This window comes from Tachypleus tridentatus, chromosome 10, assembly GCF_004210375.1.
Source record: "Tachypleus tridentatus isolate NWPU-2018 chromosome 10, ASM421037v1, whole genome shotgun sequence".
Lineage (NCBI taxonomy): Eukaryota > Metazoa > Arthropoda > Merostomata > Xiphosura > Limulidae > Tachypleus > Tachypleus tridentatus.
This window is the reverse complement of record NC_134834.1, coordinates 60,357,552-60,372,216: the sequence shown is the minus strand read 5'-3', so window position 1 is coordinate 60,372,216 and position 14,665 is coordinate 60,357,552. Positions and strand designations below refer to the sequence as shown.

Sequence of the window (14,665 nt, the reverse complement as noted above, 5' to 3'; positions counted from 1 at the left end):
TTAAACCTTTTATTAGTTCATATGTACAATATATATTGACTTTATTTTACACGTGAAAAATGAAGTTCCTAAAGACTTTCAACTTGTATCAAATGGTGATGGAAAATAATGTTACCTCTTTCTTCTTCTTCTTTTTTGTTCTACTCTATTTTAGGAATGTGTTGGTATCTCTCATCACTAAAATATAAACAACATGTTTTGATTGTAAAATTAAAACATTTTAATCATTATTATGTAACAGGAAACTGTGGCTGTTTTTTTGTCTCGTAAGTACTGCTGTATGCCAGACAATCCTGATTCCATTGGACTTAGTGCTTTGATTTGGGGAGCTGCCAAAGGAGCAGATTCTGTAATTCAAACCATGCACGACTTCAGGTTTGATGTTTCAGTCCCAGACAAGAATGGAAACACAGGTATGCATTAGCAACATTTTAGTTGGCACTGTATTTTTATATTTTTACTGACTCTGAAATACGTATAATAATTGTAAAAAAGAAAACTTCCTTGCTGTATCACTTTGTAATACTTTCTGAGCTTTCACTTTAATGTTCATTTGTTTTATTAACTTACCAATGTTTGATGTTTGTTATTTGTGCTTTATATGAAATATTAGTTAAGTCTAGATAAGTTAATTTGGTTGATGTGAAGTAAGAAAAAATATTTTAAAGGAAAATGGTATGATAACTGTGTAAGAAAACAAAAATAATTCTTAGTGTTCAAGTTATAACTACCAATATGAATTTTATCCTATAACATCAAGATAAAATGAATAATCACTGAAGTCTACAGGTAATGTTAATATGTGTTAGAAAGATAAACTTACTACAAAAGTGTAATATGGTGTTACGGCGTACAGATTGAAATTGAAAATAATACTGCAAATGAGTAATATACTGACAAAGCTCACTGATCTGACCTATTCATGTGTATATACTGGGAATAGGAAAATAAAACTCTTGGGTATGTATAATTCGTTATTCATCAGTAGAAAGAACACTATGCACATGGAAGTTGCTGGCATATCACCTCTCTTTCTTGTAACTATACGTCAAGCATTACCACTGTGATTCTGGTAAAAAACATGTTCATCTTGCACATTAATATTTATAGAAGTAAAGCCTAAATTGTGAAGCAACTAAATGTAAATTGTTATATATATGTATTTTTACACACGAAATAACCTTCTAACTCATTTACTGCAGCTGCTCTAAAGGTATGTGGAATTTTTGTGAGCTGTACACCATATATGGTACACTTTCATGCAACTGCTGTAGGTGAATTGTACCTTATATGGCAAATCAGCAGTCAGTGTAATAAAGATGCATCTGGTTGATGCTGATTTAGAATGACTAACTGCTAATATAAATGTTTTCACATAGAAGTTAATAGTTTTATTTACCTGGATTTAAATTATGGAGAGTTATAGAAAGTATATTGTTAAATTATAGGATTGTGGTGTTAACTTAATTCCATTGTGTGTGTTACATTTAGCTCTTCATGCTGCTGCCAGTCAAGGACATACTACTACAATTGCTTTGCTGTTACAACTTGGAGCACCATTGGAAGCCATAAACAGGGAGAAAAAGACCCCACTTTTATGGGCATGTGAAATGGGTCGAACCAAGGCAGTTCTGCTACTTCTTGACAGTGGAGCTAGCCTTGCTGTATCTGATGTTCAGGGAAGGACACCTCTACACTGGTATTTATTACTTTTGATATTAAATAAAACAACAAAATAGAAAGTAAGCCTAAAATATAGGAAAAATTGAAAGTGTAACATTATAGTGTTCTGTTACTGTTTTGAATAATTAACCCCTGTCAGTGGTTCTACAGGGAATAATCGTGGTATTTTTACAGTCCTAATCTAAGTACTGTTTTGCTGAGTGCTTTCTATTTTAGTGCTACAAAGTTTCAAGTGCTTTACAAAGCCAATCCTTATTAGGGCCAGCACCCATATCAGTTATCTAAGAAGTTACAATGCAGTATCACTTATTAATGGACTGCTAGGTTTCATTAATTATTTCTTATAGCTTATCCAGTGTCTCATCCGTTTAGTCATACTTTTTGACACATCTGTGCATGTGTGTGTGTGTGGATGCCAGCCACTTATTTTGTCAAATTGAAGGATAAGTTTTCTTCTATTTTGGTTTTTCTCGTGCCATCTTTCACATGAGTATGTACACAATTATATTCATAAAAATGTAGCATCAAGCAGGTATCTTACAAAACTTACCTGAAGCTGGTCAGTTTTTTATTTATTTATTTTGAGATAAGCAAAGTGTTTATGACTCCAAGAAAGATAAACACAACATATTTTAATACACTTAAATAACATAAATAAGTTGGAATTACATCAGGTATTAATCACAAAGAGTATACTTACATTTAAATAGCACATGCATTGCTGTTAGCTAAAAAAAGAAATTAAGATTCAAAATGCAACAGAACTTTAAAATTCCAAAGCTTTTTCTGTAAAGTGTAGTTAACATATTTTTAAGTACATTACTAGAAGTAACAATATAATGAACTATATAATGTATATAATATAACTCTATAATATGACGTTAGGCATTTTCAATTTCCAAAATGTACTCTTTTTGGGTTTTTTTTCAAGCTTTTTGGCATGAGTAGCAAGATTGCTTGCTTGTCCTTGACAAAAAAAAACCTTTGTTTTAGGGTTCATTCTAAAAACAAAAATCAACTAATATGTATCAAGATTTCCACAAAGTTCATAAACTAAAAGTTATATAATATATGATATTTATATCAATGAGTATTGATAACCAGTGCAATGTTAATTCTATTTGGCTTTGATTGCAGGTCAGCATTAGGTGGGCATTCATACTTGTGTCAGCTTCTTGTACAACGTGGATGCGATCCAGATGCTGAAGACTATTATGGGTAATTATTAGATAAGAATTATGTATTGATTAATATATAAATGGTGTAAAGACATTGTTTTAGACTGATTTTCCAGTGTCATTTGATAACTCAGAATTTTTGTAACACCAAGTAAAATTTATAATAATTTATAAACTGATTTCCTAAAATATTTTTATTAAGATTTTTGACATTTTACTATAATATGAAACAAAAATTTATATTTTACAACAAGAATACTGTGAGAAAGAATAACTGGTCTTTAACAGGAGATGTGCTCTTCATTATGCAAGTTACAAGGGTTATCTCAATTGCTTATCTGTTTTGCTGGAACTCCAGGCTGACCCTAATCATACAGACAATGAAGTAAGTAAACAGTTAATTAAAACTAATAGTTTGTTTTGTTACACTCTTTTAAGATATATCATTGTTATTATAGAATGGATCAACTATAGACTTGAAGAGAGTATGCTCTTTATTCTTGATAGAGGGTATTAGTGTTGTATAATAATCGGAACCTTATTGAATGAAATTAAAACTATATACATTCCCATTACAAATTTATAGTATTTATTGAATATGTATGATTAGTGTAGTTAAGGTTTACATTGAAAAGTGAGACCAACTTGTAACTATATGATGTGAAATTCATAATTGTATTGTGTATTTAGAAGTAAAATATGTATCTTTAGTTGATATATCTCAGTGATGCATAAAAAACATTCAAAATGGTGTGTGTAAAAGTAAAAATATTGTTTGAATTGTTTACTGTTCACTTTTGTGTGTAAAAACTTTAAGCTTGGTTATTATTCAAAACAGTGTATTAACCCTATCTGCTTATGCATCATTTACTGTGCATGTTACAAGGTTTCAGTAGCTTACATTGAAAAGTTTTTATTAATCTAATTTTTGTTTATTTTATATCAGTTAGTATAACATAAAATCACAGCTAATAATCCATATTTTAATATTATATAAATTTTAAGTTCTAAGTTTTATAAGGCAATATTTTAAAAATTCCTGAATTTCCCCTAGTGTGAGAAAGGTGACAAATTTTCTGTAGGCATTCTGTCTTCTGTATTTTATTCACTATCCCTTCGATAAGAATAAAATTAAATGAAATTACTCATAATAAAAATCATCATTGCTCAGACAAACCATAATTGTATAGCCTTCAATTTTGTTTTATTACAGAGCTATCAAATAGAAAATCGGATCCCTCTTGCCACAAATTTCTGTTACACCCTTTCTTTCAGGAGTTGTTGATAGTTCTCTCTTGTGTTTAACTGTATATTTATCTGTAACTAGTGTAAAGTCAAGGTTCTCATCTATCAAATGAGGTATCATATTACATTGTGTTCTGAACAGAGAATTGTTAATTTATCTTTTAATACAAGCTTCATTTCCTTGGGAAAGATAATGACTATCTTGGATAAATTTGTGACAGCTGTTAGAAGGCTAAAACATTTGTCTTACTTAGAGGAGATTGCTTTTTTGAATGTCATTATTCTCTGTTATTTAGTGTATTATTCAATTAAATAAAAATTTGATGTATTATTACCATTAGTATAAAAAAGTAGGGTTTAGTGTCAGTAGAAAAAAAAAAGATGGGTAAGTACTTTATTTCTTGTTTATCATGTTGATTCTTTATTATTATAAAAGTAACTAAAATGTAAAAAATATGGATCTTTTTTGGTTAGTTAAGATTGGGTAAAAATAACTAAAAACGATCATTTAGTAAAAATATTTTACAAGGCACACATGCAAGCAGCTTGGAGTAACTCATGGGTAATGTAATTTGATAGTGTAACATGAATTGCCCATTTCTAAAGTAATTTACAACTTATACTGGTTTGAATAGTAGTTAGACACAGTTCAAAGGGCAATAAAATGTAATTATAAATAAATGTATACGGTTACAAGTTTAAAGCTACTTAGGATAAATGTTTTTCATGTTACACCTGAAGTCATTCTAGAAAGAAAAAGAGGGTTACATAGATTTATTTAAGTTGTTTTTGGTGGTTATGAGGTCAGACATTGACCAACCTTATATAGAATTAGGGTAGAGAAGAGAAAATACAGTTTAAAGCTTACTGAAAACAAGCATTTGAAATGTATTTAGGAGGCTTTAGAGATTATACAAATGTAATTTCAGATGAAAAGTATTTTTAATCTTAACATGAAAATCACTTTGCACGTGGACTATTCAAAATAAATACTTGATATATTTACAGACAGTTGTTTTTTTTTAGTTTATTAAAATTGCTTCATTAAAAATATTTTGTATGTTACAGGCTTATAATGTTTACTGAAAGACTGACAGATTTTGTGGAGATATACATGTATATAAAAAGTTAGTAGCATCAAATCTATAAAGACTGTAAATGAGTATAAAGAATTCACTTGGTCAGTCAGGTTGAGTTCATCCATATCAAGAGAGACTATTGACACAGTCATCTATATAATTGACACATTTCAGTTGTCTGAAGGATATCTGTGGTTGTAATTTGAGGCAATGTTATTTAGTATATTAGTCTCTTTGATGTGTGATTATTTCTGAAAATGTGTCACCAAACTCCAGTGTCTGCCAGTATCAGCTTGACCAGAAAAAACCCTAAGATATCTTGACAGTATTATTTAGGAACCAGGCATATAATGTTTATCACTAAACAAGTGACATAAAAGGTAAAACGTATTTTGAAACATTTCTTTTTCATTATATGCTTTGAGTTACAAGTGTTTCCAGTTAAATGCATTTGAAGTTTAATACATTTTAATTGTGTTAAATTTATCTTCATTTTTTAATGAAACTGACATTTCATGTCCTTAGGGAAAGACTCCTTTGCATTGGGCCTGTACAAAAGGAAATTTGGAAATGGTTGAGTTACTATGTAATCATGGTGCTAATGTTAATTTTATGTCAAGACTTGAAGACAGGTACATCTTTTTTATAATATACTTACTTTTAATACAAAAAACAGAATCCATATTTATAAATTTGTTTCTTTTCCAGTTATATTGTGAATAAGACCTTACTTGACCACAAGGTGGTTTGAATCTTGTTAAAGCAAATAAATAATTACTATATCAAGTACGTTGGTCATAAATACTAGTTTTTAATTTCTTTTGAATTTTCAAGATATTAGTCACCTAAACCACAAATTTAATAAAATTAACTTTTTGTTTATTAAACACTACAACAATTAAATGGGACAATAATTGATAAGTAATATTGGCAGTTGTCCTACTTAAGTTTAAATTTGAAATATTGGTAATTACTGATACATGTATTATCATTATAAAATATATGTAATAATCATTTTTGTTGAATTAAACAATATTAAGAAACAGTACACTCGGCTGTTTGTACTCATTCTGAGAATCATTATTGCCACAGTATTTGTGGTTTGTAGTTTTATATAGACAAAATATTTTATATTACAGTCATGTGAAAAAGTTAGGACACCCTATGAAAGCCTGTGTATTTTTGCAACATTTTTGGATATATAGACATTTAATCTCAATTTTAACAATACTGAGAGATTATAGGAATATAACTAAGCAATTAAAACTGAAGAAAAGACTTTTCAAGATCTTCTGTAAATGTAATTCTTAAAGTCACCTTTAACTAATGCTATGACTTAGGTGAATATTGATCCCATTATCCAGTTAAAGAATTGTGTAAATACATAAAAATAAATTTAGTGATGTTATTACCGTTTTATGATATCGCTTCTCTACAGCTAACTCATATGTCCATAATAATAATTGATGTTTATCAGTTCAATGCTTGCATAGTCTATGGCATTACAGTAAATTATTGAATTGTTGTTGAACATCCTGGTTGTTGTGAAATGAATGGTTAATTTTAATTTTCTTAGCACCTTGTTTAATATTTTTGAAGTATGTTTATGTATTTTTCTTTCTTTACAAATGGTGTTATTACTATGGTTTCAAAAAAAGAAAGGAAACTGTGACAAAAAGTTAATCTTAAAATTAAATGATGAAAATCTGAAGGAAAGTTTTTTGTTTTTTTTTAACCAATAAAATGTAGGGTTGTAATTTTAAAAACCTACTGTTACTAGACATCCTGGTTATCTTGTTTACTTAAATGTAAGCAGATCTCAAATGCATTTATACTGTTATTTTTTTCAAATGAACAAAAGTTGTAACTTGTGTTTGATGAAATGTAATATCAACATTAAAATATGTTTATGTAGATGTACTCCTCTTGACTGTGCCTCAAACAATGGACATACTGACCTTGTACAGTACCTTCGTGAAAAAAGTGGAGCATCAGCTGCTGAAGTATTAGAGGTTGCTGCTGTAAAGATCCAGGTAATCATCTCTTTCTGTTAGGTGTCTTTTTAGTCATCATTTCAGTCGTATGCAGTATGAAAACATGTACATTAAGTACTAATAAATAAATGTTCAGAGGGACGTAACTGAAATTATTCAAATTAAACATTTATGTAGAAATAATGAATGATAAAGGTACTTAAATTTCTTTTAATACAAGTTAAGCTTTAAGATCAGAATAAGCAAGAGCAATCGGAGACTGTACACCTTTGCCCTGCTGCACATTTTTGAGATTTTGAAAACTCAGAAAATTCTTCTCAGATCCAGAATGATCAACGATTTGGATCATTTTTTGACCTGTATTTGTTGTACAAGTATAAAATGTTATTTCAAAATGGTGCTACCTCCACTCACCCTAAGCTATCTTGATCCTAGCCTGTGCTCTAAGCATTGCTAAAACGCTTTTTTGATTAGACTTCTAGTGTGTAAACATATTGTAACTCATTCTCCGGGTGACTTCCAAATCTTTATTGTACTTGATTACAAAACTTAAAATTTCAAGTTCTTATGTTTTGTTTTTATTGTTTCTTCTCATTTCTTTTAAAAGTATTTCTGTTATCCTAATTCAGATTTGTTTATATTTATTTGAGATTTAATATGGTAGTTGAAATTTCCAGGACAGTCGACAATGGTTCTTACACTAGTCTCTAGGTCAATGATGTCTGTTAGAAAAGTACAGGCTTGAGTTCATGTATTACATTCAGCCAACAATTTCTTCCTTTCACATTTCAGTTTTTTTGAGGAAGAATATAACTGCTGAGTGGAAATATTATTTCTATGGCATCTTCTACCTATTATTGCACCTCTACATAATCTCCTGGGTTAAGCATTGTTCTTTTTACAAGTGGTTTTTGTACTTTGGATGTTACTTATTCTTTCCTGTTTTGGGTCAAATTTTATAGATTTGCAAGTAGACCACAAATTTGTATGTTTTATGAGTTCATTGACAATAAGTACTTTTTCTAAGTGTTTTGTTTATGTCTTTTTGGTTACACTTCATGACAATTATATGGAATCTCTCTGAAGCTTTTTAATTTCAGTTCTGTAAACTTCCCAGATATCCTTCCATTTTCCTCAGGATCATACCTCTTCCAATCATCTTGCCAAGTTTCTTCAAGAACTACTACCTATTCAGTTGAAACTTTATTCTTGTCTAATTGTTGTCTCTCAAAAGGTGAGAGGTTGGAAACCCATCATAGACCTGTCTAATTGAACTCTTATCTGGAGCCACCTTGCTTCACTATGGAGTTGCACTGCTCATTTTGAGGATTTGTTCTTCTGGGCTCTGGATGATCAAATTATTGTGATGGATGCCTATCTTCACATTCCAACTGCTCCAGTGTCACATCATTTGCTTCAGTTTATCCATGAGGGTCATTTTTTTCAGTTCCAGGCACTGCCATTAAGTCGTCCTTTGGCTCTGTGTGTTTCGTTTAGTGATGTAATCTTTTCCCTGTCCCTTTCACTTTTTGGGTCTTCAGACTCTCCTTTTTCTGCACATCTGGCTCCTGCTTGCCTGTTTCCATGCCCAGTTGATGAAACATGTCTGTTTACTTCTTCAGAAATGTGTTGAGGTACTCTGATCCAATTGGAGAAGTTCATTCATGACCCCAATCAATATCTTTTTCCATTGGAGGTTTTCTTCAAATCTCCTCTTTATTATACCCTGTCTTCTCTTTTTCAGGATATGGCTTCCTTGTAAGCTCTCATTACCTTGGGTCAAGCTAACATATGCTCCCTTCATTGAGTGCTTCTTGACCAATGGAACTTTTCCCATGATCACTTGGACCATCTTATTACCCTTCACCTTAGAATCAGGGCAGACCTTACTTGATGGCTCGACAGGGAACTAATCAGGATGAAGATTCCCATTTCTCCACTTTGTCCAGAGTCTCATCTATTTTGCAATGCTTCATAGAGGGACTGACAGGACTTTTTTTTATTCCCAACAGATTTCTGTTCAGCAATACTTCAAGGAGACTGCTCTCCATTTTCAACATTTTACATTTTGGACTTTTTAGCTTTGAACATTTCCTCCTGCTCCTGAGGGTCACGTGGTTATGGTACACTCCAACTATTCCACTGTTGTCGGTTATATTGCTAACCAAGGAAGAACCAAATCCAGATAACTGTGTTTTCAGACTCTGGGTCTTCTTTAGTGGGATCATGACAACTACATAGTGATAATTCCATCATTATTATATACCTCTTGGCCAATCACTTATCCCAATCCAATCAGGTTCTCCCCCATGGAGTGGTCCCTTCTTTCACTACCCTCTCACCAGACTCCTGCGTTTTTTCCCCTTATTCAGACCATTCCTTGTTATGTCCTGCTCAGACATGGTTCCCTCTGCTTTAACCCTTACTCTAACATAACATTTTCTGCCCTTATCTCTATTCTAGTCTCTCTTCCAACAACTTGAGTGGACATAGGTTATTTCCAATGTTGCCAAACTCCATCTTTGTGCATGGCTTTTGTCCAATCCCTTGCCTTATCTCAGGGACTTGTCCCTTGTGTAGCATCTTTCCCATTACAGTCAATCTTTCTCCTTGTCTGTATACCAGAGGCAGTGGTCTACATTCAGACCTTGTCCAATCCCTGTAGCTTCTCCCTCTAACATCCATTCAGTACCTCATTTTTTGTAGTTTTTGACCTGGTTGTCTGATCAGGGTTTGTCCCTATCAGCTGTTTCTAGTTATAGGGCTACCCTATTTATCACCTTTAATTATTCAATTTCAAGAAAGCTTTCTCCTCCTATGATATTGTGATATTGCTTTCCTTTTCCATTTCTTGTCTTGTCCATCCTACACATCCCTTTGCTTTTCCATGTTGAATTTCAATTTTATCCTTTATCAAACACCAAACATAGTTACTTTATTCCTCCACAATAAATCAAACCATGCATACAAGCAATACAGTTGGTGTTCACGACATGTTAATTTGAAGTATGCTTCAATATCTGCTCACATCAAATAGGAATCAAACAAGAAATCAACTACTTAAGAATTGTTGCTGTATCATAAGGATTTAATACTAATTTAATCAGAAAGGTTGTTCAACAAAATCAGAAGAAGAGTTGTATAGATAAAGCTGAGGAAATAATATGGAAAAACAAAATATATATCTTTAACTTGGAAATCTTAAATAAAATAGGTACATTATTGAACAACAACTAAATCAAGCCAGTCTTCAAACCTATTGCAAAAACTTTCAATACACTAACTAAAGGGAAACCCTGTCAAAAGTTTCCAGAAAAAAGGAATATATTCAGTCCAGTGCACATGAAATAAAGTATACATAGGTCAAACTGAATAGTCATTGAATGTAAGAATAAGAGAATATGAAGATCATTGCCACTGTCTAGAATTAGAAAAAAATAATTCATCACCACTCATGTATACCAAAATGACCACGAAATTTATAGAAACTCATTGCAGAACCTAAATATTTTCACCAGAGAAATTTTAGAGGAGCTGTTGAAATACACAAGAATGCAGACAAATTAATAAACAATGATATGGGCTTTGAACTGAATTCATTATGGAAACATTTTTCAATGGAATATCTGTGAAGAGGTCAGACCAGTAATAAACAACACACTGGATGTTATTGTACACAGACACAGTATGCCCTTGAAAATGACATGCATGGTACTTGGAGACTAGTCAGTAATCATATTTATAATTTGTAAATTTGTTTTGTTCTTCCTTTTTTATTCTATGTGTATAAAGCTGTTAATCTTTACAATAAAAATTATAATTATTGTTGCATTTATTTTTAAGATTTTGTATTGTAGTACATTAAATTCTGCATTGGCAAGTTATTTATGTTTTTACCTTAAATTGGATAAAAGTTTTTTCACCTATTTTAAGTTTTAATTCAGGCATAAATCTTGAAATAAAATAGCATAAATATTATAATTCTATGCAACTAAATCCTTTACAAATTATGGAGAATGCAGAACTTGTTAACAAACAAGGTAGGAAGAGTGTATTAAAACATTTGGTATTTTATTGTACTTCACCATAGCATAAATTAATGAAGTCAACAAATATGGCTTATTTTAGGAAAATTATATTTCTCCTATTAGCTATTTTACCACACACATAACAGCTGTGGAAATTTAAGTAGTAAATAAAGTATTAAAAATTGTGATCTTACACCTTCAGGTTCAACTACTGACTTGCAATGTACCAAAATTGGGTGTTACATTTGAGGTTGTAAATAAGTGCTTTTTATAAAATAACCTGTCTTTACTTTTACTAGGCAGCATATAGAGGGTACAGAACAAGAACATTCCTTTATTTATTTCACATAAAAGCAGGACAAAATATTAAAACTAGGTAAGTTATTATATGTTTAATACACATGGATGCATTTTTAACACAAAACTAATGAAATTTCAAGATCTTGGCAAACATGATAATTGCATATTGTTTTTAAGTCATGAACAATAACAGTGTTATTCATTTTTCATGTCAAATATAGCTGAAAATATATCTTAAAAATAAAACGTTTATTTTCATAATTAATATTGACGTTTAGCCACTTTTGTTATTTTTTGTAGTAGATCGCATGTACTGAGTGCCAAAAGTTATTTCATGAAAGCCACAGATGTTGAACAGCACCAGTGTACAAAGCCTTATAGTGAAGCCATCTGTAGTCAAGAAACTGTTAAAAACTGTAAAACAGTCAGAAGACCTGCTTCCTTTGACTGTTCTTGGCACAGAATCAGCTTTCTCGAAAGTCAGCAAAATTCCAGTAATTTTAACAGTATTTTTGGTTCTGCTTTAAAACAGGATAAGAAATCATCCAATACCAGTTCTCAAGTTATAAATGAATGTAAAAATGCATTTGTTAGCAAAATTCCTGTTGCCAAGTGGAGAATCCATAGCAATTATACACAAACTACAGCTCAAGGTTATGAACCACCATTTATTTTAAACAATGATTTTTTTAGTTCAGTCAGAAGTCATCTAGGTAATGTAGAAAAAGAAATTAGTGCAACCTGTTCTGTTCCTTCATGTGTATTTGAACAGATTGTCACTGAACTTAAGTTGTTAAAAGAATCATTGTGATTTATTTTTAATACCCAAGCGCGGATGCAACCCAAAGGTTGAATATATAAAACTGTTTGTTTTTTTTATGAAAATCTTTTAATGATGTGTTGTAGGTGTTTTTAGTATATTTCCTGTATAAACTCAACATAGTAATTATATATATATATATATTGTACTGTGTAAAACATCAGTTTTAGCTAATTTTATCCAAATCTATTGACATTTATAAGATGTTCTAAAAGAGTCAACCACACACTGGTATATATTTTTAATGTAGGCTGTTTTTCATCTATTATTTTTGCATATTTTTAATTGAAATCATTACTAGATACTATTTCTAGTCAAGTCATAATGTTACACGTGCCAATTTTATGTTGTATTTTTAAACCAAAAACTATACCTATACACTTTTTTACAAAAATGATGTAGTGTTTAAGACATTTAAATTAAATTACTTTTCACAATAAGATGAATATAAAATCTGCATTGTTTCTTTTTTAACAAATAATGGCATTGAACAAAATATACTGTAAGACTACGTGTTTTTACATGTCAGACTTGCTTGTCTGATAACCTTTTTCATAAGTTGTGGGTTTAAGAGTAATTTCCAATAGTTGAAGCATTATTCTTTCTCAATTTCTTGTTATATCAGTATCAACTTAATTTAACTTGTTTTTCTCAAGTTGCTGAAATTATTTTATTTCAAGTAAAAGAATATAGTGATTTGATACTCTTCAACTTAGTACATAGTTGAAAAATATTTGAGAACAATATAATATAACAACTAAAAGGGTTTGCTCCTTTGAATATCAACCAACCTTTGCAAAAATTTTAATGCATCATTTTGATACTGTAGCTAGATTATACATTAATTTTATCTTTTCTTTGTCTTCCAATAATGTCATGAAGAATTATTTACATTAACGTATATTTTTTCAGAGCAGTGTAGATATATAAACAATGGTCTAAAGTGGCATTTCCAAAACTTTTATCATCTGTGCCTTCTTTAATAAATATAGTATGTTGCACACCTAACCTTTTTTATTTTAATTTTTAATGAGTGAATTTGTGAATTGTGTGACAAGATATAATACATGAATGTACATTAAAATGCTGTGTGTGTTGTAGTAATTACTTATTATTTTCATTAGTAAAAAAATGTATTAAAATGCTTAATTTTGCACCAGTGGCATTATCTCAATTACTTTTTCTGTGAGAGGTTTTCCACACAGTTTTGAAAATGCTGAACTAAAGAGTTGAAAGTGAAAATGAAACTTGATGCTCTAAGATATTCATAATGCTTGTATTAATTGGGTTTGAGTGTGATTTTCTATATTTAATTGTAAGGTAAGTGATATGAGCTATATAGTTAAGGATCAAGTTTTAGGCTCTATTTATTCTGTAATCTTATAATTTCTCAGTTTTTATCCTCTAGTGCTTTTATTAGTCCTATCTTTGAATGTGCTACTGTTATTAATGGTATTATCTTTAAGTGTTCACATATCCTTGCTTATATTTCAGAACCTTTCTCTTCATTCATGGTCATTGTGTTAACAATGAAGGAAGGCGTGTTATTGCCTTATTTTTGTTGTTCATTTTATATATGCATTTAAGAATTCAGCAAATAATAACAAATAAAACTAGAAATTTATTGTAAAATAGTTTATACAGTGAATTCAACTGAGATATTTTATCTTTCCATAAATGTGCTTTGTTTCTGTTGGCCTTTTTTTACGGGCTTTAGTCATATAATTAAAATGGCAATATCTAAAAGTTTGTTTTATGATGATAAATACATATCAAGGTTTTTGTTATGGTTTTATTAAATTGTTTGAGTACCTGAGTAAATACTCTTGGAGAAATTTGTTGAGAGGATGAGTAGTCACAACATATACTAAACATTTTAACCTCAAAAATACAAGTCTCATAAATATTAGAATACCAGTTAAATGTAGGTTTCTTGAACAAAACTTGTGAGGGATTAAATATTGTCCAATTATGTGTTGGCTTGTCTGTTCATTTTTCTACTTTAACTTTTACTCAATTTTCAGATTAAAAATACAAACTTTGACTGTTTTATATGCATGTATACATGAAATTGTGTCTTTTAAATGGTTAATTGTAGGAATATATATATATATATATTGAACAAATGTGTTTAATTTCAAAAGCACATTATTTTTTAAAATGTCATCATGATATCAGCATTGACTTGTTAGTTATCACATTTGGTTAAACGATTAATCTGAGGAAAACTTGCTAAGAACAAAAATTTTCCTCTTTGTGAGAGAATTTCACACGCGGAAAAGACTCGATCTTCAACTGAATGAACTTTCCGTATGCACTTGCACTCGTGGATCTTCAT

The 14,665-nt window shown here is 30.4% G+C and overlaps 1 protein-coding gene across 5 annotated transcripts in view; it reads left to right on the top strand.

Moving 5' to 3' along the window:
• LOC143229384 (uncharacterized) overlaps positions 1 to 14,299 on the top strand; it is a 37,435-nt gene extending 23,136 nt beyond the window's left edge. For all 5 annotated transcript variants that reach the window (XM_076461640.1, XM_076461639.1, XM_076461641.1 and 2 more), the window contains exons 9-16: positions 242 to 413; positions 1,492 to 1,699; positions 2,821 to 2,901; positions 3,150 to 3,246; positions 5,711 to 5,817; positions 7,101 to 7,218; positions 11,507 to 11,583; positions 11,808 to 14,299. In XM_076461640.1, the coding sequence (XP_076317755.1) occupies positions 242 to 413; positions 1,492 to 1,699; positions 2,821 to 2,901; positions 3,150 to 3,246; positions 5,711 to 5,817; positions 7,101 to 7,218; positions 11,507 to 11,583; positions 11,808 to 12,318 (1,371 nt within the window). In that variant the 3' untranslated portion in view covers positions 12,319 to 14,299. The remainder of the gene's footprint in view (positions 1 to 241; positions 414 to 1,491; positions 1,700 to 2,820; positions 2,902 to 3,149; positions 3,247 to 5,710; positions 5,818 to 7,100; positions 7,219 to 11,506; positions 11,584 to 11,807) is intronic.
• Positions 14,300 to 14,665: the final 366 nt, after the last annotated feature.